At 44.3% G+C, this 25,210-nt stretch overlaps 2 protein-coding genes across 3 annotated transcripts; both read left to right on the top strand.

Annotated features, from left to right (window-relative positions):
* The first annotated feature begins 5,330 nt into the window (after positions 1-5,330).
* SRD5A3 (steroid 5 alpha-reductase 3) lies at positions 5,331-12,621 on the top strand. The gene is made up of 5 exons (XM_087737838.1): positions 5,331-5,578; positions 8,446-8,597; positions 9,018-9,212; positions 10,554-10,676; positions 11,210-12,621. Exons 1-5 carry the CDS (start codon positions 5,376-5,378, stop codon positions 11,467-11,469), a joined length of 933 nt encoding a protein of 310 aa, XP_087593964.1. The 5' UTR covers positions 5,331-5,375; the 3' UTR covers positions 11,470-12,621.
* A 760-nt stretch (positions 12,622-13,381) lies between these two features.
* TMEM165 (transmembrane protein 165) lies at positions 13,382-24,583 on the top strand. Of its 2 annotated transcripts, none has more exons than XM_087735549.1 (6): positions 13,382-13,690; positions 15,182-15,407; positions 17,988-18,163; positions 19,028-19,210; positions 22,073-22,178; positions 23,654-24,583. In XM_087735549.1, the coding sequence occupies exons 1-6, from the start codon at positions 13,517-13,519 to the stop codon at positions 23,728-23,730; spliced, it is 942 nt and encodes a 313-aa protein (XP_087591675.1). In that variant the 5' UTR covers positions 13,382-13,516; the 3' UTR covers positions 23,731-24,583. The 2 variants fall into 2 exon arrangements, with proteins under 2 accessions (XP_087591675.1, XP_087591676.1); XM_087735550.1 differs by lacking the exon at positions 13,382-13,690 and adding an exon at positions 14,003-14,143.
* Positions 24,584-25,210: the final 627 nt, after the last annotated feature.

Here is a 25,210-nt window from a genome sequence, read left to right on the forward strand (position 1 = left end):
ATTCACATTGAATCCTGTCTCACGGAGACTACCAAGATGCCCACCTGTAGTTATTTTACTCACAAAGCTTTCTGGGCTTCGTTAGCCCAATTTAAATTAGCCCAAATTAAAATCTTCCTTGGAAAAAAAATCTGAACAAAGCAACCAGCAGAAAGTATCTGAGGAACTGAATAATTTCCCTATTCTCCCTTATAAATTAAAAAAATAAACCAAAATCACCACATAAAATCCTTGGGTAAGTCTATTAAGTCCAGAGTTGCTGTGAAATCTGCTCTGGGCTGGCCAGTGGTGATTTTTGCTGATTTTTGTCCCTCACGCAGACAAATTCCTTTGAATAATATGATGGTCTGAGTTGGAAATCTCCAAAGCAGACCTGTACTCTCCCACCCCTACAGGCATTTCACAAAGTACTATCAGACATTATGGTCCACTGTGGCCCACATGAGTCTAGCTTCGTGGTACATAAATTTGAGCTCCGATCTGTTCTCTCCAGCATTTTCTATGTGGTTCAGCCAAGCCTTGACCCTCCTTCCCACCTTTTGCACAGCATCTTTCCAGGCTCTCTCTCCATTCTCCTTGGTGAACAAGTTTTGTTGCGAGTGATGTCTCACAGCGGGCTATAAACTGTCCCGGCAGGTCTCCTTTAACAGGCAGGAAACACAAAGCGGTTACATTTACAGATAACTCTCTTGCATGGCCCAGGCCTTTGTGGAAAAATGCTTTTTTTATCAAGGTGAAAGCCTCATTGCTTGACACTCATCAAACTAACTCTAGGTCCAGCAGCATAAATAATTTATACCCATTTTTATTCTAGACCCTTTAAGATTCTCTTTCCACCAGGAGGATCTTCACCAGGGAGGACAATTCAGCTCAACAGCTGAGACATCTGTCTTTAGGAAGAAAAAACCTGGCACTCTGGAGGTACCTGTCTCCATCAGTTATACTAGGAAGCCGCCTAACTAGTTTCAGTTAGGTAGTTAATTTTTAGATGGGTCAAGTTAGGTAAGATGAACTCCACCCATTAAGACAGTATAAGTGTCACAGAGCTGAGAACAAATATTTGCCATGGAAAGCTAACACGCAACCACAAACGTTTGCAATTACCAAATTGCAAAGCCTACAAATGCTATCGGTATACGGACTGTTACGAGCCGCTAACACCAGGAGGGACTGCGAGGTGAGAGCCCCGCAGCGCTGCTGTGGAAGGATGCTCGAAGGATGGATGCTCGAAGGATGCTCGAAGGATGGATGCTCGAAGGATGGATGCTCGAAGGATGCTCGAAGGATGCTCGGGGCCCTCCCGGGCCCTCCCCGGCAGCGGGAGCCGGAGCCCAGCGCAGGGCGGGCGGGCTTCGGGGGAACCGAAGAGTGCTGGTGCCACCTAGAGGGAACTATCGGCCTAAAAAGTGGGAAAATCACGACCGCACACGGGTAGTATAATGGGCCACAGATGTACAGCACTGGGGAAAAAATTCCTAGAGAGAAGGGCTCTGGTTGCTGTGCAAAAAACATACACACTTATGAGAAGTAGCAGCGCACAACTTACATCTTCTCCTTAACATAACTTGCAAATATAAATATAGAAGGTATATTTAAGATGACCAACTGCAGATTCCTCTCTCCTTCAAACCATTTCCCAGCCTCGCAGCTGTATTCCTCCCCTTCTTCCTCCAATTATCTGAACCCTGAGGAAACAGCCGGCAAACTGACCACATCTGGAGGTCGGATCCCGCTTCCCTGCACTGCTGTAGCACCAGCCGGCTGCGGCTGGAGCCAGCTGGCGGGGGGTCGGTGCCTTGGGCATCCAGCAAGCACCGACTGCGTGGCCAAGAAGCCTTGGAGATGCAACTTCACAGCCCTCTGCTGACCACCAGCTTTGCCGAATGACCCACCTGAAGCCTAGCATCTGCCCGTATAACTTAAAACTGCTCTGTATTATAGCGGGAAAAGAGCCAGCATCCACAAGCAAAGGAAGGACTGGTGCATGAACGTAAGTCACCTTCTTTCTTCCACCATGAAATCTGTCACTTGCAACCTATGGTTCACGGTGATAACTACAGCGGTGATGATATCTCATGGGCCACTGTGGGACTTGGTGGGGAGTTGCTGATGGGTGGACTCTGCAGCTCTTTCATAGTAGAATGAAGTAATTTTTGAGCAAGTATTCACCAAAACAGTGCTTTTCTCAGCCTTAAGCTGCTGCACAGGCTCCCTGCCATGGGCTGGTCTGCAGGCTCGGCATTCATGCTGTGGCTCTTGCTTGCCCCACAGGAAACCCCCCATGGTAGCAGTGCTGGAGCCAAGGAATAAGAGAGATACTAAAAGGGATGTGCTCTGTCTGTTGCAGCTGTACTTCTCAGACACTCATTTCTCTCCCTTCCTACCTATATATCCTGGTAGAGTGCACAGCAAGACCTGGCTTGTGCCGACTAAACCCCCCTTTGCCTGGCTTTGCTAGTAACATGGCAGTCAACGCAACACAGACAGGGTGCCCAGGAGAAATAGTGCCTCCATCCTACCATGCACTACAGACCCATGCAAAGAGCCTTTCTGTTCACTGCTCCTTAAATGAAGGTTAATTGACTGAGGAGTATTTGATACTCAACATCTGCTAGTTCACTGATCTCCGTGAGAGCTGCACCTTCGAGGCTCTGGGTTAGTTCAATGTAGGAGATGACTGAAGTGCCAAAAAGTTGGGTACCTGTCACCCCGAAGGGGAACACAGCACGATGCACTGCCTGTCTCTGGGTGCGTGTGACTGTCCTGCTGGAGTCCTGCTGTCGTTCATCAGCTCCATCACCCAGCAGCACACCTGTAGGCCCTTTGGCCGCCACTGTCTCACAGGCACCGTAACAGCCACATTCCTTATCCTTCGCTTTACAAACACTCCCAAAGCCCAAACTGCACAGAAAAATATAACTTGGGTGCAGTGGAATCCAAGGACCTGCTCAGTATGCTGCAGGGCCGTGCCATACACCCAGCCAGGAGTCTTCAGGCCATGATTTCATGAAAATGGCATCCATATTGGCCACCAAAATTGCTGAGCAAAGCTATTTTAAGTTTTAAAAAGTTTGCTGTTCAAAGGAAGGACCCCCTTTATGGGCCAGACCATTGCTCCCCCTTGCTTTATCTGTCTTGTGAAAGCTGCAAAAGGACCAGCCTGCAGAGACAAGGCTGCAATGCGTCTCCTTCATGTTTCAGAGAGGAGCTGAGGCTGAGAAGAAAGAGGTACGTCTGCCGTCTTTCAAAGAGCCATGCTGCAAGAGCAGACAACCTCCAGCTCCAGGGAATGTGCAGCACAAGAGGGCATGCTGCCTCGAGCCAGGACCTGCAGAAGCACATTGCTGCTGTGACCCGCAGGCGGGCTGTTGCGGGGGGCTCCCGTGCCGTCGCTGTTTGCAAAGCAGACATGGCTGCTCCCTGCTTACGCACAGCCTGCTCTGCCCAAACCAGTCACCGCGGCAGCACTTTCAAAATGTGGCCGTGTGGGACGCAGAAATACGCAGCTGCCCACGTGGTCCCTGGGACAAGGGCGGCCATGGTGGAGTGGCTGCTGCCTGAGCTCCCCGGGGCGTGGTGACAGCAACCTGCTCATCGCCTGCTCCTCCCTCCCACTCCCCAAAAACGTCCACCCACCTGCCTGGTATCTTCATCTCCTGCTAATTACCCAAAACAATTAGCCACAAAATCCCTGAACCAGATTTAGGATTCAGTTATACTGAATTGACAAGAGAATTAGACTGAGCTCCAAACCTTGATGTAAATTATATTGACTTTAAAATATTTATTACAACCCATTATGCTGATATAACTGGAGAGCTACCAACACATGTTTTAGCAGAAAATGTGAACTCCAATGATTTTTTCCCAAAGCAATGTTATTGATGTCATGAGTGCTTCAGCTGAGCATCTGCTGCTTTGCAGGATTCACTGATAGAATGGATTAACACAGTCACACATATCAAAATAATTTAGGGAGGGTTTATACCTCTGTTTAGGAAACTACACTGGTAAAGTTAAAAAAATTTCTTTCACTCAAACCTGATCTACACCAAACAAAAGATACTATATGGGTTTGGTAGCTGGTAGGGATGCAATTAAAGTGCTTATGACATAATTCAATGCCATATGGGAAAAAGCCCTCGATACCTTTACAGACACCCTGGGAGGTACCACTACAAAGGCAGCCACACCGGCATCGTGGAAGCCCACCAGGAGCAACAGAAGTTCCTCCTGAAGTCAAAAACCTGTGTGGACTTCAGGCCTGCAGCTCAGTGAGCTGCAAGGTGGTGGCCACTGCTTTATGCTCTTAATCTATTGATTTCATGATGGCTTGAAGTAGCACTAAAGACTAATAAAATTAGGTTGTTCTGTATTTAAAGACTTGGAAATACAGTCCAACTATTTTTTTCCTGAGAATCCTGACTTAAAATCTTAGTTTACTCTAGAGCATTAATAAGTACTAACATAACTGTGCCCACACTAAACATCATTGCTTTTCTCATCTATATTATGAAAAGTTGGAAATATCCTTCAGGATCTCCTTGGAGGCAGTGAGTCCGACAATTGACTCAGTGATATTTGGTCAGATAAACCAACGCCTGAACGCCTGCCAAGTAACGCTCGGGTTTCTCCTGCGAAGGGAAGGCTTTACCTGCATCCCGGCATGCATGCAACAGGGCCACGGGCCAGACATTTTTCACTGGGGGTCAGACGGAACCGTCTCCCTTTGGTGCCAAGATGGTTTGGCTTCTTGATTTCTCAGGGCAAAAAGAAGGCAAGGAAAGGCTTTCTTGTCGTGACAAAACCTAGAATATTACTAGAATAAAATTCTGAATACGGGACCCCACATACATGCGACATGAAGGAGGCGTCTGAGGGGTAAGCATGCGATTGAGACGAGCCCCCAAATGGGAAATCGGTGAGACTACGGGCAGCTGCAGGGAAGTTGTTTCTGGGTTACCGGAGGAGACGCCGGCGTAACCCGCGGGTTTGTCTCTCCCCAGCGTTGTTAAACCCGCGGCGGCTTGCCTACCGCCTCCGAATCTAAACGAAAAGACAGGACGGAGACAGCCCAACGCCGAAGGATGCACAAGGCGACGTTATAAACACGGATCCCGCCCCCCGCGTTGCTTCGGCCGCCAGCTGCAGGGACGGAACACGGCGGCCACGGCTCCGGCCTGCCCCGGGCCCCGCCGAGCCCCCGGGCCCACCGCCCCCCGCTTGGGCAGGCCCCGCTTTTCCTGAGAGCGGGAAGCGGAAGGGAAGGCGCCGCCGCCAGGCCCCGGCCGCCCTCACGGCGGTGGGCGGAGCGGGGCGGGCCTGCGGCGGGGCGGGCCGGGGCCGGGGCCGGGGCCGGGGCCGGGGCCGGGGCCATGCCGGCGGGGCTGGGCGCCGCCTGGGCCTTGCTGGCCGCCGCCTTCCTGTCGGCGCTGCTGCTGCCGCGGCTGCGGCGGGCCCCGGCGCGGCGGCCCGGCGTCGTCTCCGGTCTCTTCCAGGATCTCATTCGCTACGGGAAGACGAAGCGCGGCTGCGGGCAGGGCCCGGCCTGGCTGCGCCTCCTCCAGGTGCCCAAGAGGTGAGGGGGCGGCTGGGAGGGCTGCGCCCCTGCGGGCGAGGCGCGGCCTGCCGCCGTTTCTGTCACTCGCTGGGTGCCCTGTGCCGCAGGGGCGCAGGACTAACTATATGGGCGTTTCAGTCACTTCAGCTGACGATGTAGGAAATAAATAGCATACGCGAACGGCCTTGCCTATTCTTATAGAGCTGGGCTCCATTTTTCTGCAGAAGTGTTACTCTGTTTTTACAGATGGGGAACGGAGGAGCGTAGAGGCCGCCATCGTACAGAGTCCATATGTTCCGAACTGGAACAAAAGCCTAATCCCTTTGCAGGATCTGCAAAACAAACCTTCCTGCAAGGCTCGGGTCAGGCACCTGGGAATACGGATTCCTGAGTGTAACTGCGACTGTGCACATATACCGCCGGTTTACTGTCTTAAACCGAGTCTCTGTCCTTGTCTTCTTCAAGGTTTCTTTTTAAAATGTGACTTAGGATACTGGTAACAGCATGTGAACGTAACGATCTGGACCCTGCGTGACCAGCCTCTAATAAGGCAAAAGAACTGCTGCATTATCCAAACACATCTCTTGATAGATGTTTAATAAGACGAAAGAGCGGGAAAAAGAAAGCATTTACAGCGTTCTATACGCTACTGGGATTTCATCGTTTCTGATCAGCTGAGATTCGTGACTAGAACTACCCTTTGACTTGAACATAGGCGCGACAGTATCTGGCAAGGCCAGCAGGACAGGACGGGGAGGCTACTTAACCCAAAGATCTGATCGCCCCTAACGTAACAATCTTGTTATCACTGACGCATTCTATATACATAGCTTTCAAAGCAAATGTTAAAAAAAAGTTTTGTGACACAGCATGTTATTAATGGAAAGATGGTAATGTAGTATCTTGGTTATCAGGCTTCTGGTTACAGAAAATACCCTGGGATGTGTTTAAACTCTGTGGTACCCTCAGCAAAAATAAAGGCTTAATTGCAGCATGCTGCAAAGTGCCACATTCTTAAGGTAGGTTCTCGTTTGAGTTGACCTTTCTCCAACACAAGTTCCCCACCACCCCTTCTTAGGGAAGATGGTGTGTGAAGAATGTGGCTTTTTCAAGGAATTGGTCTCGAGCTCTCAACATCTACAGAGCGATTCTGTTACTCGAGTAGTGAACCTGTAACTCTGCTAGCTGAAAGAATAGAGAAGATCCTGAATGTAGCAGTTGAAGCATTTTCTGTTGCCATTCATCTGTGTCTTGTTTCCAAACAACCACTGTATTTTCACTAGCTTGGGCTTGTTTTTAACTTTGCCATTCCATCTTGTCAAATGTTATGATTCATTTCAGGTTGGTTTGGCAAATCGTGAACATTCCTCTCCTTGAGGGATGACACGTCTTACTGCAGTGCTGGATCGCTCTGTGGGTCAGATACGTCCCCAGTGTAATTGGGATTGCTGAAACCTCGCAGGGCATGTCTCTGTTGAGCTGGCAGGGCTTGTTTGTGTGCTGGTAGCAAAAAGCAATGCGTGTGGAGAAAGTTCTCTGGCGAGTGATGAGACAGAAGTCTATTGAGTAACAGGACAGCAGGGAAAGAGCTTAGAACTTGGAGGTGGCGATGAGTTTTTATCAATATACAAGTTTTATTTATCTGCTAAGCAGAAAGTGAGGGAGAGGGGCTAAATTTTACTTCTGCTGTTGCAAATCAGCAGAGCGAATGTTGCTGTCTCTGCTTTGTAGGAGAAGGAACTGAGACGTGATCATCTGAAGGGGCTACCAACTGGTAATGGGCAAAGTGCTCTGGCATGTGCAGGCATGCTCGCTGCCTCTGTGGTTCTGACTTGGCCTCTGTATTGCTGTTGAGAGATACCTGAGTTGCTTTGGGAGGGGGTTACTTTATTTGGTTTCACTAAGCAAGGGTGTTGTACTCCTACACTTCCCCAAAAGAAAAGTACCAGAGGAATATAGTCTTCTCTGACCATACAGTTATATCCTAGTTTTGTACCAATAGTGACATTGTCAAGACAAGGCCATCAGCATCTTCCCATGGTATGTATTTCATGTTTTTGCAGGTGTTCCCAGAGGTCCTGGGTTTTATTCATAGCCAGAAAGACCTTTAGTTTTAAAAGTAAAAGGAAATACTGGATCACCTAGTTTGAGCTGGATATTGTAGACTGTTTAACTCCATCCAGTTACCTGTCCTGACCGTAATGTCTTGCATTTCAGTAATGCATAATGTGCTTTTTTAAGTGCATTATGGGGTTGGGTGATTCTTTGTTTTCTTCAAAACAAACATGTAGTCTTGCCTTGTAATCACCCAGTGGTATTGGTGGACTCTCCTTTTTTTCTATATGATTGTTGCAGACCTTGAATCTGCAGAGGGACAAGATATTTTAGTGTACAGCTGCATAGTTACTTCTGGGTGCCTTTTACCGTCTGCATTTGTCATTTATGAACTTTAACATGTCATGTAATGCATTCACTAGAACGGAGGAAAGTGGGAGTGCTGCTAGGCGTGACAGCCTGGAAATGCCCAGAAAATTAATTTGGATGTGCTTTCAATGGTGTAAATTGTAAAGAAAAAGTTGTGCACATCATGATTAGTTCTAAGCATTGAGGAATACCTTTGCAATGTGTGGTTTACACTTTCTCCTCTTTAGTGCAGCTATGGTTAGTAAGGTAAGCTAAGTTAGAGGTTATTCCAGGCAGTGTTTTGCTGGGGAAGAAAGTGTTAGGGTTGTTCCTGCTTGGTACCACTGGAGTCCCGAGTTCTCTACTTACTGATGTGGGGACCAAAAGGGAATGTACTCACCACCAGGCAAGCATATCCTGCAGCTACATTTCCAAGGAAGGAACGATGAGAACATTAGTGAAGACCCTTTTTGTTCCCACAGGTGGTTTACTCACTTTTATGTGGTTTCTGTACTCTGGAACGGCTTTCTGCTGATCTGGCTTTTCCAAGCTGAGTTCCTTGGAGGGTCACTCCCATCATGGATTCAGCACATGCACCGTGCTCTTGGCAGAGATTCTCAGAGTGAGGACACGGGCAAGTATTCCACCTATTATGATGCAGCCATATAAATATTAGAAAGCTGCACTACCATCCTGTGCTGAATTTGTATTCTTCAAGTGCTACTTCATCAGCTGCTTTTAAACCAGGCTCCAAGTGGCTTTCCTGGAATACCAAGTTCCTTTGTCATTATTCAAGGTAGAAATCATTCTAATTTATGGATATGGTGGCTTTCAGCAGTCCTTTTAGCAGAAAGGGCTGTTAGCACCTTCTAGAAGTAACCTTGCCGTGGTCAGCAGTGCCTCACATGTACAAATATTTTCCCCAGTGCTCAGTTAATTTAAAACAAGGGTGAAATTTTGCTATGGGGAGGCAAAAAAATAGCCTATTTGAAGCACTGTTGGGCTTAAATTGTTCCTATCTGTCTCAAAGTTGCTATTTTTTATCTGCAAGCAGATAGTGAGCACTTCTCTGCACTCCTGGTTCTCTTGCTGCTTTGGTTGCATAGCTGTCGAAGACTTGCAGAATGCCTCTGGACCAGCGTGTTTTCCAATGGTGTCATTCATATCGTGCAGTATTGCTTTGGACTTGTTTACTACATTGCCGTTGGCTCAACTGTGCTATGTCAGGTGCCTACTAACGTCAGGAATGGTAAGTGCCTGATTAGTTATTACCAAAGATGCAGTTTTGCTCCCATTTGTTTCCATCGTGGCAAATGGTTTCGTAGAAGGCTGCTTGTGTGAGAAGTGTGTTAACTGATGAGACGTAAAAATACTTACTGGCATCGTTCATTATACACAAACACAGACACCGACACACGCTTTCATGTTAACCACCACCGTTACTTCCTGAAAGACATCCCACATAGATACTTTCAGGATCATTACCGGTCAGTTTTACATTGAGATACATATGCTTTGTGAAGGACAGTAATAGGTACCAGTTCTCAAATGCCATTACGCAACTTCAGCTCTCAAACTGGAGTTTGGATTTTTGTTGTAAGCTTTCCTGTAAGGTGAGTCTGCAAGGCTGTCTTGGCCACCTCCTTTGTTTTCCATTGAGAACTTGCCACTGCTCTGCCTTGCATCAGTCGGTCTCTTCTTTCCCTCGGTACTGTAATGTCTCTGATGTCATGTCATGTCTCCCATGTAATGTCAAAAATTTGAATTATTTGGCTTGTTTCTGCCAACACATTCCACTGAGTCTCACAACTGAGTTGCTGTTCCCCTGCACAGGTGAACCATGAGCTGGTTGTAGCACTTCTCCCATGACTAATTTTTGTAAGGTGGTCATTACCAAGTATGTAACTTTAGGGAAGTTTTTAACTACTTCCAACCACACCAGCTCTAGTTTAATCCAGTGAGTTTTTAAAAGAACCTTCAGATCTCCTATGTGTAGATAAAAGCCTTTTTCTTTCTGGATTTGTCTTCTGCTTTTCACATCTTGTAGGTTCTTAGAGATGATGTATTGGCTTGTACATTGGAAATCATCCCTAATACAGTTAATATTTTTTGAAGGTCTAAATGGTTCACACTGTGTGTGTGGGTGTGTGGATGTGTGTGGTGTGTGTGGTCTCTGTGTGTGTGTGTGTAGGTCTATGTGTCTGTCTCACTCACTGTGAACAAGACAAACAACTGTGTACTTATATATTGGCCTGAGACATGACAACATCTTTAATTAGGATGATAAGAATTACAAACAGCATTGAATATTGAAGTCTTAGACTATCAGTTATGTGTCGGTTGTACATCATGCCGTACCTCAAGCTACGGGTTTAGAAACTAGATATTTTTAGTACAGAGCACTTAAGGGTGATGAACTACCAGCTGAGCACTTAAATGATGCAGCATTTAAAAGCATCTTCCAAGGGATTAGAGGCTCAGTACTATAATTTTGTAAGATAGTAACATTTAAAAAATGTATACAATGTTTTGGGATGATGCTGGGGAAGCTATTTCCTGGCCGTATTTTAATGAAACATATTTCATTCAGGCGAAGAGCTTTCTGTGCAGGTCTGCTGGTATCACATTGTAGGAGTTACGATATACATTTGGGCCTGCCTTCACCAACACAGATGTCTTGTGATTCTAGCTAATCTTAGAAAAAGTAAATCAGGTAAGATGTTTCATTTCTGCCAACCATTTACTTAGGTAATTTTTTCCTGCTTGTTTCAAAAGGCTTCTGTAGCTTCTAATACCTTAAAACACGAGTATTTTTCAGTTTGTGTAGCATGGTGCTCTCTATAAGACTTTCAGTAGATTAAATGAGGCTGTTTGGAAAAGAGACCGGATGACTGAATAGGGGGGGATCTGTGTCTGTGTCTGTATATATAGTTTCATAGAAATTAAAATGCAGGTCTAGCTTCTAGTATCCTAAGGACAGACACATGCTAATGCTTAGGACTTGTGCCACTCCTCGGGGACCTCACTTTTGTCTCCATGTGGGCTAAAAATAGATTTCCTTACCCTGTATTTGCGCAAACAGCCAGAGGTGGCATTTTATTTCATTAAGAAGTGCAAAGCTGCCAGATCAGATGAAGGTGGATGATGATGATAACTTTAATGAGCACGTTCTGTAATTGTGAGTAGAAAAGAAAAGTTTGTTTAATGCATGTTGTTCTCAACTCATTTCTTTCTGTTTGCTTGCAGGGAAGGTCGTAAGTCTGAGCCACAGTGTACCTTTCGGAGACTGGTTTGAGAGAGTTTCTTGCCCTCATTATTTTGCAGAGCTCCTCATATATGTGTCTATGGCCATCACACTTGGATTTCACAATGTGACGTGGTGGTGTGTAGTGATGTATGTTCTTTTTAACCAGGCACTGGCTGCTGTTTTGTGTCACGAGTTCTATCAGAAAAACTTTAGCTCCTACCCAAAGCATCGAAAAGCATTTATACCATTTGTTTTTTAGAATATTTCTTCTAAAGTACCTTTAGTGCAAACTGGGAAATGTTTTCTGAGAGGGAATAAGAGATTTATGGTTTATTAAAGCCAAGGTAAAATCGCACATTTTCTCTAATTCTAGCTTAAAAGCTCGTAATTTTAATGATAATCTCATCCGTGTTACCAATTTATGTGGGGAAACGTAAGGTCTCTGCATATCATACAAGCTAAAAAAAGGTTTACTGAAGACCTTAATTCAAACTGAAGAGATGCTAATTGGCTCTTTTCTGTTTTATAATTACATCCTACGCATAAAATACTTGCTGTTGTGCAGCAAGCCCAAATACATATATGTGAAAACTGCATAGTGAAAGGAGGGTAGAGGGAATCATTTGAACTACTGTATTTCATGCCTTGTCTAATATTTAAGCATATTTTTTTCCTAGTCTCTTTTCTTTGAATCGCTTCAGAGGGAGGCAAATTGTGCATTGTCTTCCTGTGCTTCCCTGTTGATAATTAAAACCAGCCACTGCTTTATAACTGCAAGCACAAAAGCCGGTGGAGAAAGCTGCGGTGGAGGAATGACTCATACTCAGCAGTGGAGATAAACAGACCCATTCTCTGCATTCCCTCTTCTGCACCAAAGTGTTTTCATTCATTGATGAAAACTCCTTGTTTATCCCTAAACTGGGAAAATCATGGAAGGTTCTCTGTCTGGAGAGACAGTAGAAGAGAATTTGCAGATAATCAGTGTTCTTGGTTACGGCTCTGTTGTCCTTACAGCGGGTTATTGGAGTCCCTCCTGTGTTAGAGGGGGCGGTTATGCAGGATGACCGTAACCACGACTACCCTGGTTTTTAAACAGCCTGTCAGAGCAGATGAAGTGAGCTGCCGAGGCAGAGAACACACAGAAACCAGTACCTGACAAGTGGTGCGAAGAAATTCTTTACTGGGGAGATGGTGTCACTCAGCACAGGGGTTTCTTGCACTTAACCATCAAATATTTTGCACCTTTTCATGATACTGGAGTGAATGATCAGTTTGCATGAGCTAGCATATGGATGCTGGTGTTTGTGTGTTTCCTACTTACATGTGTATATTATTTTGTGTATGAGAAAAATTTTTATATATTGAAGTATATCTTATGAATTATCTAATTAAAACAGTTTATTACACCTTCTATTTCCATTTCACATAATTTTTCAAAACTGAGTTATGTATTTGCAAAACATGAGCAATTACTTTGCACAAAATGCTGTGCCTCTCTCAGCTCTCGCAACCCTCTCTCCATTGACACTTCCATAGCTCCAGTTCACCGTGGAACATCAACAGCCCTCTCTTGGGACCGCATCTTTCCATTTCATTTTTTTTGGTAGTGGCTCTGGGGAGGGCTCCTTGAGCCTGCCCTCCAAGCATCTCCCCTTTTACGGCCGTTTTTGGGCCTGTTCGCTGGGCTGTTCATTGCACGTTCCTGCCCTTGGCTTAACGGGGAGAGCATCGGGGCGCATACCCAAAGCGCTGCTTTGTACTTGGGCTTTTAAAAACCTGGATGTGCCTGGGCCATTTCTATGCAATTTTTTTTTTTTTTTTTTTTTTGCCTTCTTACGCAGCCGTTTTGCTTTCCGTCCCTCAGCGCCCTTTCCCTGCCCGTAGGCAACTCGGAGCGGAGGAGGGACACGCTTCGACTCGCCCGCTTCCCTGGGAAAGCTGCACAGCCGCCCTGCTCGTCCCCTCTCGACGCCGGGAGCCGGCGAAGGGGGTGGAAACCGAGGCCTGGGGTCTCACCCCGGGCGCTGCGGGGCTCCGCGGGGGACGGCGACGGGCGGCGGGTGCCGGGCCCGCTCCGGCGGGGCGGGGCGGGGGGGGCGGAGGGCGGGACGTCCGTCAGCGGCGGCCGCAGCCAATCGGCGCGGCGCGGCTCCGCCCCCTCCGGGCCGGGCCGTTGCAGGAAACAGTTGGGGGACGGTTGCGGGGCCGCGGGGCTGGGGCGCTGCGGGCAGGGCGGTGACGCGGCGCCTTTAAGAGGGGCCTCGCGCCGGGCCGCCCCCTCCCCTCAGCACCCGCGTTCGGCCGCCATGGGCTCGCCGCCGTCCCCGCCGCCGCTCCCGCGGGCCGCCGCGCTGCTGCTGGCGGCGTCGCTGCTGCTGGCGGCTCCGGTGGGGCTGCGAGCCGCTCCGGAGGAAGAACCCGTCAGGAAGAAGGAGCCGCCGCCACCCCCGGCGGCGCAGGGAGCCGAACCGCGGGCTGAGGTGAGGTGAGGCGGGGCCGGGCCGCGCCGGCTGCCTGCACAACCACCGGCCCCGGTCTCTCAGCCGGGCCGGGCGGGCCTGGCCTGCAGGGCGCCTCGCCTTTCGGAGGCCATCGGACTCCTAAATTCCTCTCTTTTAGCAGAAAAAGGGAAAGCTGCAGGGCCACCTGCTGTGGCCCTGCAGCTTTCCCTTTTTCTGCTAAAAGAGGAAGATTTAGGTCCGACGTGAAAAATGGGCTAGTGTTGCTTTTTTTTTTTTTATTTTTTTTTTTTTACCAGACAAATGTTTGTATCCTCCGCTTGCTGGCATGCTGAGGGGGCGAACCGACCTCTCCGGGTCTTCCTCACAGAAGCAGATGAAAGCAGGCTTTGTTGCGACTCAAAACCTGCCAGTGTTTCCTCGATATTTTCAGTTTAACTTCTTCGTGTTAAAACTTTTAAAATGGTGTTCTTGGTGAGGGGATTTCTAGTGCCGGGTGATCACGCAGAGGGATGAAAAAATTATGAACATATGGCTTGATGAAGCATATAGAGTATGCTAGGTTTTAAGTATCAAACCCCCAAATTTACAGCGCTGCTAAAGGTGAAGGAACTCTGAGATGTCATCATGTGTCATATAGAGCATGGAAACTTTTAAATATCAAACCCAAAAAACGTACAGCACTGCTAAAAGCGGAATGCTGGGAAGGCACAGTGTTAAAACACGTTGCAGTCTGTCTCTGCTGGTAGATGTGCTGCAACAAGCTTTCTTAGCCATCTCTGGTCAAGCACGTGAACACTGACTTCCTTGTTTTGGGTCTTGCTTTTGACTGTAGATATCTTACTCTCTGTAAAAGTAAACACTTTGGTAAGTAAGTGGGATCTGGAGTGTGCTCGTCCAGTTTGCCCACTAGAAAGTCTTAAAGCAAGTTTTCAACAAACATGGAGCATGTACAAAAAAAGCCGATGAAAACTTGTGTAAAATTTTAATGCAGCTGAGATGCAAAGATTCTGCAAGGGAAGAAAGTGATCCTGACAAGTTTTTGAAAGGACTTTGTGTTTCTGCTAAGCTATCCGAGTTGCCCAGTTTTAGTTTGAAGAGTTTAATTCTTAATATTTATATCGGAAAACTGCCTGTTTGGTCAAGGTCGTAAAGTAAGTAGCCAGGGATTGTGAAGACAGCAATACTAGAGCTGAACTAAAGCAGCTTTCCCCATGTTTTGTTGTAATACTAGTTCTCGTGTTCTGGTAACAGTGTGCACAATGAAATACTGCTTTAATAATTGGTGCACGATCTGATCTTCTTGTTAAGTGCCTAACTAGCAATTTGAGGTAGGTGGCAGCCAGTAACTAGTTAATGATCATTAATGCTGCACGAGAGGTGTATACTTAAAATGTCACACTACGCAGTATGATATGACAGGAGAAATACAAGGCTCAGTACTTCTGCAACCTGACTCTTCAAGTGTAATTAACTAGTGGATTTTTTTGTTGTTGTTTCCACCCCTTACAGAAGGGGTCCTCCGCGGTTGCTCCAGTTCACATTGTCAATGAAGAGTCAGCTGACAAGACTAATTTGGGCTTTATTCATGCATTTGTGGCTGCTATATCGGTCATCATCGTATCAGAACTGGGGGATAAGACCTTCTTCATTGCAGCCATCATGGCAATGCGGTACAACCGTTTGACTGTACTGGCTGGTGCTATGCTTGCCTTGGGACTGATGACATGTTTATCAGGTTAGCACTCTCTTCTTTTTGTTTCACCTCTTAAAATGTGCTGGGTATGTATTTATTAATAAATCTTAATGGAAATTAAAGTGAAGGTAGTAGGTATATGCAGTTTTCTCTTTTGAGAAGAGTGTGAAGGGTTTTCCTGGGGACAATGGCTCAGGTTGAATATTTAGGCTCTTACCTGTAATGAGGTGTTTGGGTTCCCTAGACCTCGCTATGAGTTTAAGGAAGAGGAATGGGATTGGGAGCTTAAACACTTCCTTTGATTTTTGGGCCACTAGTTTCCTTTTTATTTTTAGCTCCTGTTAAATTAGCATGCCTAAAGGGAATGTGGGAGTGACTTCTCTTTTTCCTCCTAAGGCGAAAGATTCTTAAGATGATGACAAATTGCCCTTGTCTGGCTTGTGTCCCTCTATGTGTAGCTGTTTGGATTTGTGCTGGGAGCTGCGTAAGTGGAAGATGACAACGTTCTGCTGTGATCCTTCGGGGTGGGTGGTACTGACAGAGCCAAGAGCTGGGAGGGGAGTGAGGTGTCAGGTGGCACTTGAGGAACCTGTAGCTGTGGGTGCTTACGTAGCCGTGATCGTAAAATGGAGTGGCCTTCAGGTATATCAGATGCAGCATACATTTTGTTGTAGGTGTGCTCATTTCTAACAATGCCCATTTCAGAAATAATTGAAATAGTGTTCATTGGTTTATGTAGACTGGAGAGAGCCAATTAACTGGCTTCAGGCTTCTTGGCGAGTGTTTCTATGAGTGGTTTTTGGATGTGTAGCTGTTGCTATGTATATTGCTGCAATTATTATTGCAGTCATGGAGCAGTTTCCATTTGCACTGTGTGTAATGATAGCATTGTATGAGTTTCTTCTGTTACTCACTTAATATAACAGTCTTTAATGCTTCTTCCACTTCTGCAGTGCTTGCTTCATTTAATGTTATTTAGTACTGCAGGTGATGCACTATTCTGTAAATCTTGCAATCTCTTTTCTCCTGCCCATTACAGCTCTCCCATTTTCCATACCAAGTGTTTCTTCAAATCTTTCTTGATGCTTTTTCCTAAAAGCTTTCTTTTCTGCTTTATCCCCCAGTTTAGAGGTTCCCACCTATTTCTTCCTTTTCAGAAAGGAGCCTTTTTTTATTTTCTTTTTTTTTTTCTCCCCTCTCCCATTGTTTTATACAAGTTGTGTCTGTAAATTTCTGGGGGTTTTGCCCACCTTGATTTCATGAAAATGTGCTCAATTAAACTCACTGGCTCCAAGTAGTCACTACTTGGGCTATGCTTAGCGACAGTTTGACCCTTGTAACAAAATAAACTGTCATATCATTCCGATCATTTCATTATTTCTATGCTTGTATATGCAAGTAGTGCTAACAAAAATATCTTTTTGTATAGTTTCTTGCATTGCTTTACTTTGGTGTTTTCAATCTTTAAAACGAAGTTTAGTTTAACTCCTTTTTTTGTTTAGTTGTGCAACTAATACTGTTATTCATATATGTATGTGCCATGTTTTCTAATAGTACAGCCTGATTAATTTTGGTCTCAGTCTTACTTTTGGTAGTGGCAGTGGAGATTAATTTCCAGATTATGTAGTAACTTCTGAGTGCATTTTTCAACTAAGAAAGTGTGTGCAAGAGAACACACATAGGAATATGCTTCCTTTTAGATAATTGCACGTGGAGTGAAGCAACAGAAACAGTTGTGAGTGCATGGTCCAAGCAGCCACGCATGCTAGGTGTGGAGTTTTAATTTCCTCTCATTTATACAGGCGGTTTTTGTCCAAAAATGCTAACTAGTCTTACTTTGTGAAGAAGCAAGTACTTTGTCCTGGATACATATTTCTTCTCCTTTGAGAACTAGTTTTGGCTTAGTTTGATCGCCTTTGATACCTGTAAAAGTAAATGCACAGTGGAGGTAGCTTTTTGGTCTTTGAGTGGGATCAGTGCTTTTAAATTAAAGGAAGATCAAAGTTGGTCATGTTGTGTGTTTACGGGGAGTGTGGGAGAGAAGGGAATAGTAATGTGCAGCTACTTGCACTTGGCAAAAGAAGACAGACATGGATTCACGCAGCTGGATTATTTGTGGGTATGTCTAGTAGGTTTATCTTGTAGAAAATCTTATTCTAACTTTGATAAATGAAATGATTGGAAAGAGATGCTATCCAACAAGTAGTCATATATAAAAATGGAATTAACTGGTATGCACTGTGACTAATCTAACATGATTACAGATGATAGTTTCATGGCATGCTTGGAGAAAGGCAGGACTTACATAGTCCTTGATGGGAAAGATAATGTTGCTTGGACTGGCTGGTGGGAATAGCAGCACATCAGCTTTGCTTGGTGTGCCTTGTCCGTGTGTTAATGGACTTCAGTCTCTGGTATGAACAGTAATGGTTGGAGTTTCTAGAGTGTTGTTGTCTTGCACAAAAAAAAAAAAAAGATATGAAACTAACAAAAGATGCAATATTTATTTATCAGTGGATATTTGAATCGCAGATTTTGCTAGTGAGCATTTCTTAGATATGGGAAAAACAATTATGATCCTCATGCTTATTTTTTTAAATGACACATTTGTTTTCTTTTCAGTTTTATTTGGCTATGCCACCACAGTTATTCCTCGTGTGTACACATACTATGTGTCAACGGCACTGTTTGCAATTTTTGGCATCCGAATGCTTCGGGAAGGCTTGAAAATGAGTCCAGATGAGGGTCAGGAAGAGCTGGAGGAAGTTCAAGCAGAAATTAAAAAAAAAGATGAGGAAGTAAGTAAAAAACTGTGTGAATTATGGCTCATGAAATAGTTACACTTGTGAAGCTGCAGAATGGCACTGTCATTTGGGGTGTTCAGCTCTGTCTGTGTTTGATAATCTGACACAGAAAACGTGTGCTAAGTGGGACAGAGTGGCCCCTGGAGGCTGTTTCAACAGGTGATTCCAGTTCTGTGGCAAGCCTGGCTTCTCAGGAAAAAAGGGATTTTCTCCATGGAGTCTTTTTTTTGTTGTTGTTGTTTTTTAAATGCATTACTAGCAGACAGGATATCAACAGCTTATTCTTGCCTCTACTTTTATTTCTTTTTATGATCAGGCAGAATAATGCAGAGGTTTGTAGGGTTGCAGCAAAGGTCTCTGTTATAATAACTTTCTAAATATACTGGTCCACTTCTAAGGAATAGTGTGGAGTATTAATCTTATTTCTTTCAAGATTTTTTTTTTTCCCCTTAATTTTATGGAATCCTAATTTGAGAGCCACCACTTGGGAAGAGGGGGATACCTGCTTTGAAAATAGGAGGAAAGCTGTGGTTAGAAACCAGGTATCATTCCTACTGAAACTGCTGTGTAAGTGCCAGCAGTACAAGATGGGCAATAACTGGAGGTTAGAGGTGTTTACAGGTATATATATGTGTGTGTGTATATACGCACACATATGTGTGTGCATATATATAGCTACCTTTGTAAAATGGTGTCTAATATAAATAATATATTGATAATGCAGCAGTCAGTGGGTAATAACATTCCAGATACTAGCTTTACAGTTTAAGTATTTCATTTGGGTTGTTTAGGTGACACTTCTAATCTTACGGTTGGTTGTTGTTCCCCCCCCCCCCCCCCCCCCCTTATCCTCCACAGCTTCAGAGAACTAAACTGTTAAATGGTCCAGGAGATGTGGAATCAGGGCCTGGAACGACTATACCTCAGAAGAAGTGGCTACATTTTATTTCTCCAATCTTTGTTCAAGCTTTTACTTTAACATTTTTAGCAGAATGGGGTGATCGTTCCCAGTTAACGACCATAGTCTTGGCCGCCAGAGAGGTGAGTGTTGCAGAATGCCCGCTGTTCTTTTGCCCTCTTTGGGTTGCCTGCAGAGAAGTGGGAGAAACAAAATGCTCTTGCAGGAGGTATCAGATTCACACCTGCTGCCTTGCTGAGCCTTACTTAGTGTTACAGCTGTCCCAAGACCTGAAAATAAATGCACTGAAGCTCTGTGTATTATTGAAACTATTGGTACATGATTGGAACTGCACAGGCATTTCTGGAAATAGTTGTTTTATATCACGCAGCTGAATACAATTGTTTCCTGTTACAGTGTTTGAGAGATGTTATAGAACCTCTTTTTCTTTGATCTGTGTGGCCATACAGTTTTAACACAGTAGCTTTAAAAAGAGACCTTCCTCCCAGCAAACTTAAAGCTGTTAAAAAAGATCCCTCTTTGTAAAAATCTAAGTGAATACGGTACAGTGTATAGAACTAAAATAAACTCTAAACTGCTGTGCAGTAAGTGATACTGTAAATGAAGTGATATTCAGCATGATGATTGGAATGTATATAACTGTGTTATATTTAAAGGAAAATTAAGACTTAGAGTCAACCTTTTAATAAACGTAAGTAGCTTGCTTGTGCTTTTTCATGCATTGTGATAATTTACATTTTTTTCCCTAGGACTCGTGCTTCTTTCAGTGCACTTTCAGACCTTCCCTAGGGGTAAATAAGGGCTGCGTAATGAAGGAGGCTATAATCCTTAGGAACCTCTTGTCTTTATTACAGTCTAGGGAAGGTGCTTACAGCTAACGAGGCAGGGAGCAGCAGGACAAGAGGATGATCTCATTTTTCAGGCAGTTACATGCCATCTTGGAAAACAATGAATTATTGCTGCCTCTGCCCAAGTTTTTGTATGGTGCTAAGCAAGTTGCTTAAGCCCATATTTTCACAGGTGGTGGTTGACTTCTGGTTTGCATTTTCTGAGTCTCCCATTAGGAAGTGTCCATCAGACTTTGTGGTCTGATCTGTGAAGTGCTGAGCATTGCAACTAAAGACTGTGGATGCTGTGCCTTTAGCATATGAAGTGTTTGTACAAGTGCTACAAAAACGAATGCAACAAAAAATGAATTGAAGTTATCTGGATCTTGGCTTTTGAAATCAGTGAATGATTATGATCTGGATCTTTTTTCATTTTGTCTGTGGTATTGTTTTATACCCCTTTGTTTCATAATGTATTCAGATAAATGCTTGTCTGTGAAGTACTAAGATATATAGCAGGAGTACTACAGAGGTGCTTACGAGGAAAGAAATTATACAGAGATTTGAGTGGTGTGGTTAAGTGAGCTGGGACCATACATTCTTCAGTGAAAAGAAAACAAAATACTACCTGAATGTTCATCTTGTCACAACAAACAAACAGAGCTCCTTTGGAGGAAAAAAAGGTGATAATTCGGCTGTCTTGGTGTATACGCCACCAGGGGAACAAGTTAAATCTGTCTTAACCTAATCCTGACAACAGTCCTTAAGAACTTTATTTTAAACCTTAATAGTTTATTGTGTATAAGAATTGTTCATCTGTTTGAGGAAACAGAAGAGGAAACTCCATAGTGTCCTACTAGACTGGCTTTGCCTTGGCTGCTGCGTCTGAGCACTTCTGCTCCTGGAGATGCTACGCTGAGGGAAGCCATAGTAACTTGTTACCTTCCACGGACAGCTCTAGGGAATGGGGTGGGGGGTGAGATCTACCCTCTGCCAGTGGCGGTTGTACAGGTAACTGCTGACAGCAGGGAAACAGGGATTTCCAGGAACTTTGGGTCCTGCTCCCAGTCCTGGAGGTAGGTGTGTTCTGCTGGCACAGCCCGGCTTCCAACCTGTGCTTCTTGGTGGTTTCCTACCTGTCCTCTGCTTGGTGCTTGCCAGCTTTTCTGACTGGCATGTGGTTTCAGTTCTCTCGGCTAGTTGATGTTGTATGTTTTCTTCACACTGTATCATTTCCTAGATAGTTTTGCTGTTTGCTTGTTAGAGATTTCATGCATTCCTCATGTTAAGGCAGCAGCATTTTTTTCTCTTGGGGCTAAAAGCATCACTTAAGAGATGTTCAGGGGACTCAACTCCACTTTCTGTCATTCATCTTTGTACAGCAGAAAGTCATGCTCCTACCTTGCCTTCTTTATTGGTCATTAAAAGATTGATTTCTGTTTCTAATGCTGAAGTCTTCTGTTTCATGAGGTGTTCAATACATATGCTGCCCTTAACTGTGTGATTTGTAAGTAGGTTTGAGAAACTTCTTTACATAGTAGATTTGTTCATGTATTGAGTAGCTGTTTGTTATGCAGTGATGTGAAAGCTGTTGTTGACAGTAAACTTTGAAACAGTTGATTATCCTCTGGAGTTAAATTCTTTCATGCTTCCCTCTTTGGATGATTGGGGGGAGAGTGTAGAGCACAAGCTTGCGAAGCTGGATGAAGTTCAGAATGTTTTAGCTGCTGAAAGCTTTCTTTTACAGTTCATGGATTTATTTTTCTCTTTATAATTAAGTTGGTGTTCTTCCAGCTGATGCATATTGTGTTTCTCAGCAGCTGCCACCTTCCCTCTAGAGGTTGCTTAATTGTTTTAAGTACAGCAGAGTGATTTCTGGATCTATATTTAACAACTTTAAGATGCTTCCTGGTTGAAACATGCCATATGCTCCTATATTAGTCAGATTTAGATTTAAGTCTGTCTTGCTAGCGGACGTACACAGTTACTGGTCTTTAAGGCAGTGATGGATAGTGGAGCAGAGTAAACACCAGAGAGTATCCTCCGTGCCTGACAGTGTGCAACCAGGGAATCAAGGTGTTTCTCCTTCATGTTTTCAACTGTGCTGATGTTTCCCTTCTGTTTTTTTTTTTTTGTTTTTTTTTTTTTTTTCCTCAGGACCCCTACGGTGTGGCGGTAGGAGGAACAGTGGGACATTGCCTATGCACTGGTCTAGCAGTTATTGGAGGGAGAATGATAGCACAAAAAATTTCTGTTAGGACTGGTAAGTGAAAACTCACTCTGGCCAAAAGAATGCATTAATGCTGGTAATGTCTGTGGTGTAAATAACTACATGCTTGGGAACAGTGTTTCTTAAAACTTTCGGAAAACCCAAAAACTTTTTTTTTTTTTTTGAGTCTGTGTCTTCCATCCCACCTCTCCCCCGCCCCATAGGCAGCTCCCCTCGTGGGGGTGACCCTGCACTGTTCCCAGAGCTGCATGTCCCCCCTGCCAGGCAGAGTCCGAGCGCGTGCCACCACCCTGCGTGGGATGCTTCCAAGGTGTCTGACCCTAATTGAACTTAATGGTTTACTGACTCTGATCTAAGGAATCAAAATGGGTACTGTAGCTCCAGGCTTAAAGATGGACACAGGTGAAGCACGTTTTGCTTCGCTATTAGCTAGCTTGTAGGAGACCAGAGGAAGGAAAGTATTTTGAGTAATTGGTATGTATTGTTTGACAGTGGGTAATAGAAATTCTGTTGTAATTCTGAGGGCAGACCTTCAGGTGGGAAAAAGAACTTCATACTTAGAAGTTATGCCAGCCATATAAAAGCTTTAAAAGCTACTCTGTATGTGGCAAAATTTTTTTTTTCATCACACCTGTTATCTGTAACAGGAAGTACCAGTAAGGTTACATTTGTTTTTTTTTCTCCTTAGATTATGTTGCAGCTTGTTTCAACTGTCAATCCTGCGATGTAGTGAGATTTCTTGCTCCCAGGAAGGATTCTGTGAAGCTGATTCCTATAAATGTTCATTCAGAATATTTGTAGTTGCAGAGGTTGTGAAAAAACAACTTCACTGCAAAAAGTGAAATGCGCAGTCTGTCTTGTTTGTTTGGCAAGGAAATTGATGATGAGGTGCTAATCTAACAATGATTTCATATGCTCCTAATAAGCTCAGCATGGATCTTTGGCCACAGGAACAGCCTTATTAGGTTAGACCAAAGATCCGTCTAGCTCGTTAGCTTGTTTAGAGAAGCATAGAACCATCTAAATACAGGGGTGCTTTCCCGGAATACTGTCCCAGCCTCCTGCAGATCGTGGCCATTGCAAACAGTTAATGTTTTTGATGCTGTCTCTTTCAATATAGTTACCTAAATGGTGCAAAAAATGCTAATTGGTGTGTCCGTCTTAACTGATGGCTTGCTCCAGCATGAGAATATTGTATCTTATTTTTCCCCATGCAGTCAAATATTCAACAGCAGGCGTCAACCTTAGTTTTATACTAGCTAAAGTAATGAGTAAAACAAAGCTTCCTTCTGAGGACCAGAATGTTCTTGTAGGTGCAGTTAGACAATGGGATGGCATATGGGCATCCTGAGACTGAGCTAGAAACAATGGCCACTCTTTGCAGCATAATTTTTAAAGTAAGATTATTTGGGAATCAGACATTTAAAAAAAAAAAAATCTGTAATGTGTCATGGAAGATATTTAACTTTCAGTATCTAATTTCTTTTTGGTTTGTTCTTTCTTTTCAGTGACAATCATAGGAGGCATTGTCTTCTTAGCATTTGCATTTTCTGCACTATTTATAAGTCCAGACTCTGGTTTTTAGAATTTTTCATCACTGCAGAAGAACAAGGATTGGAAGCATCAAGCAGCTATCCTTGTGTGGTTTTGTATATAATGTACAGAATTATAGTTAAACAAGCACTGAAGATGAGACACTGAACTTTTTATAGCAAATGATTCATGGGACTGACACATTTATGGACAGCTTCTGCAGTGGAGATCTGCTTATTGTCTGGTTTGTTCACTCTGTGGTGCCTGCTGCCTTGGTGGGATTTACGTGGTTTTCTTGCTGGACCTGACTCAGCTGAGTTTTGAGGACCTACTTACTCTCAAAAGTATTGAGGCTTCCTCTGTTCTTCCTCTGTTACACATGGTCACCTTTCCTGTTTCTGCAAGAGCTGATTCTTAAGGCTTCTCGAAGCAGACTGTCTTGTTCCATGTTGCTCAACAGACGGTGTTAAGGAGAAAACTGCTGGCTCCCACCTCCAAGGACTTCGGTTCCAGGGTGCGCCTGAGGCTGGGTAATCTAAGCAACAAGAAACCTGGGAGCAGTTCCTATACCACTGAGTGGCTGAGCCACTGACAGAGAATTTTATAAATTTAATTTAGAGGGAAAACTTCTTAATCAGGGATTTTTATCAGGAAATTGATGTGTGGTGATTAACACCCTACCATGTTCAATATGCAATCTATCCGGAGCTAGTATTAGTTGACTTTTTTTTTAATTTTGAAACATTAAAGTATATGGAAAGTAATAAAACGGTCCAACTTAAGTGTTCCATTCCCAGGGTTGAACAGTAATGGAATTCTTAGATTTAGATGTGTTCCTATTTTTCTTTTTAGGAATAGAAATGTAATCTGGAAGAGTATTAATAAAAAATAGTGTCTTCATTTGAGTTATTTTCAGTATTGTTTTTGATGGTTCCTGTAATCACTAGGTAGGATTTTGTGGCAGGAATTATGCACTTAAGGTGAAGAAAGTTTACTAAATTTATTTTGGGTACTGTTAAAAATGCCAGTTATAAAGACTTTGAAAATGTTGACCACTGGAGGTGTATGGGTTGCTGAAATACATGCTTCTCTCTGCTCTTCAGCGATGATTCGGATTCTGAGGTAACGGCTTAAATAACCCACTAAGATCTACTCAGTAGCAGTCTTGTAAAATAGAAGATATGGTTTCTAATATTATGAATCTGCCTTATGGAAGCTAAAGCAATAACGGAGCATTACAGATTTGACCGTTCCATTTGCAGCTCACAAACAGAGCAGTCCCTAATCCTTCTCTTAGGTTTCTCTGCCCAGAAACAGCCTTCATGCCACATTTCTCAAACTCTTCAGACTGCAGCAGCGCAATGCCTGTCCTGCACAGTGGTGTGGAAACAGGCTCCAGGCCTCGATGTTTGTGTCTTGGCCTGAAGGAAGGGTGCTGCTGGCAGCACTGTCGCTAATTACTAGGTGAGGCGCTGTGTTGGTTTGGTGTTGTGGTTTTTGGGTTTGGTGTTGTGTTGGGTTTGTTGTTTTTT

The sequence above is a fragment of the Nipponia nippon genome, unplaced genomic scaffold (genome assembly GCF_047370975.1).
Source record: "Nipponia nippon isolate SJK-2023a ecotype South Korea unplaced genomic scaffold, ASM4737097v1 scaffold_6, whole genome shotgun sequence".
In the NCBI taxonomy this organism is placed as follows: domain Eukaryota; kingdom Metazoa; phylum Chordata; class Aves; order Pelecaniformes; family Threskiornithidae; genus Nipponia; species Nipponia nippon.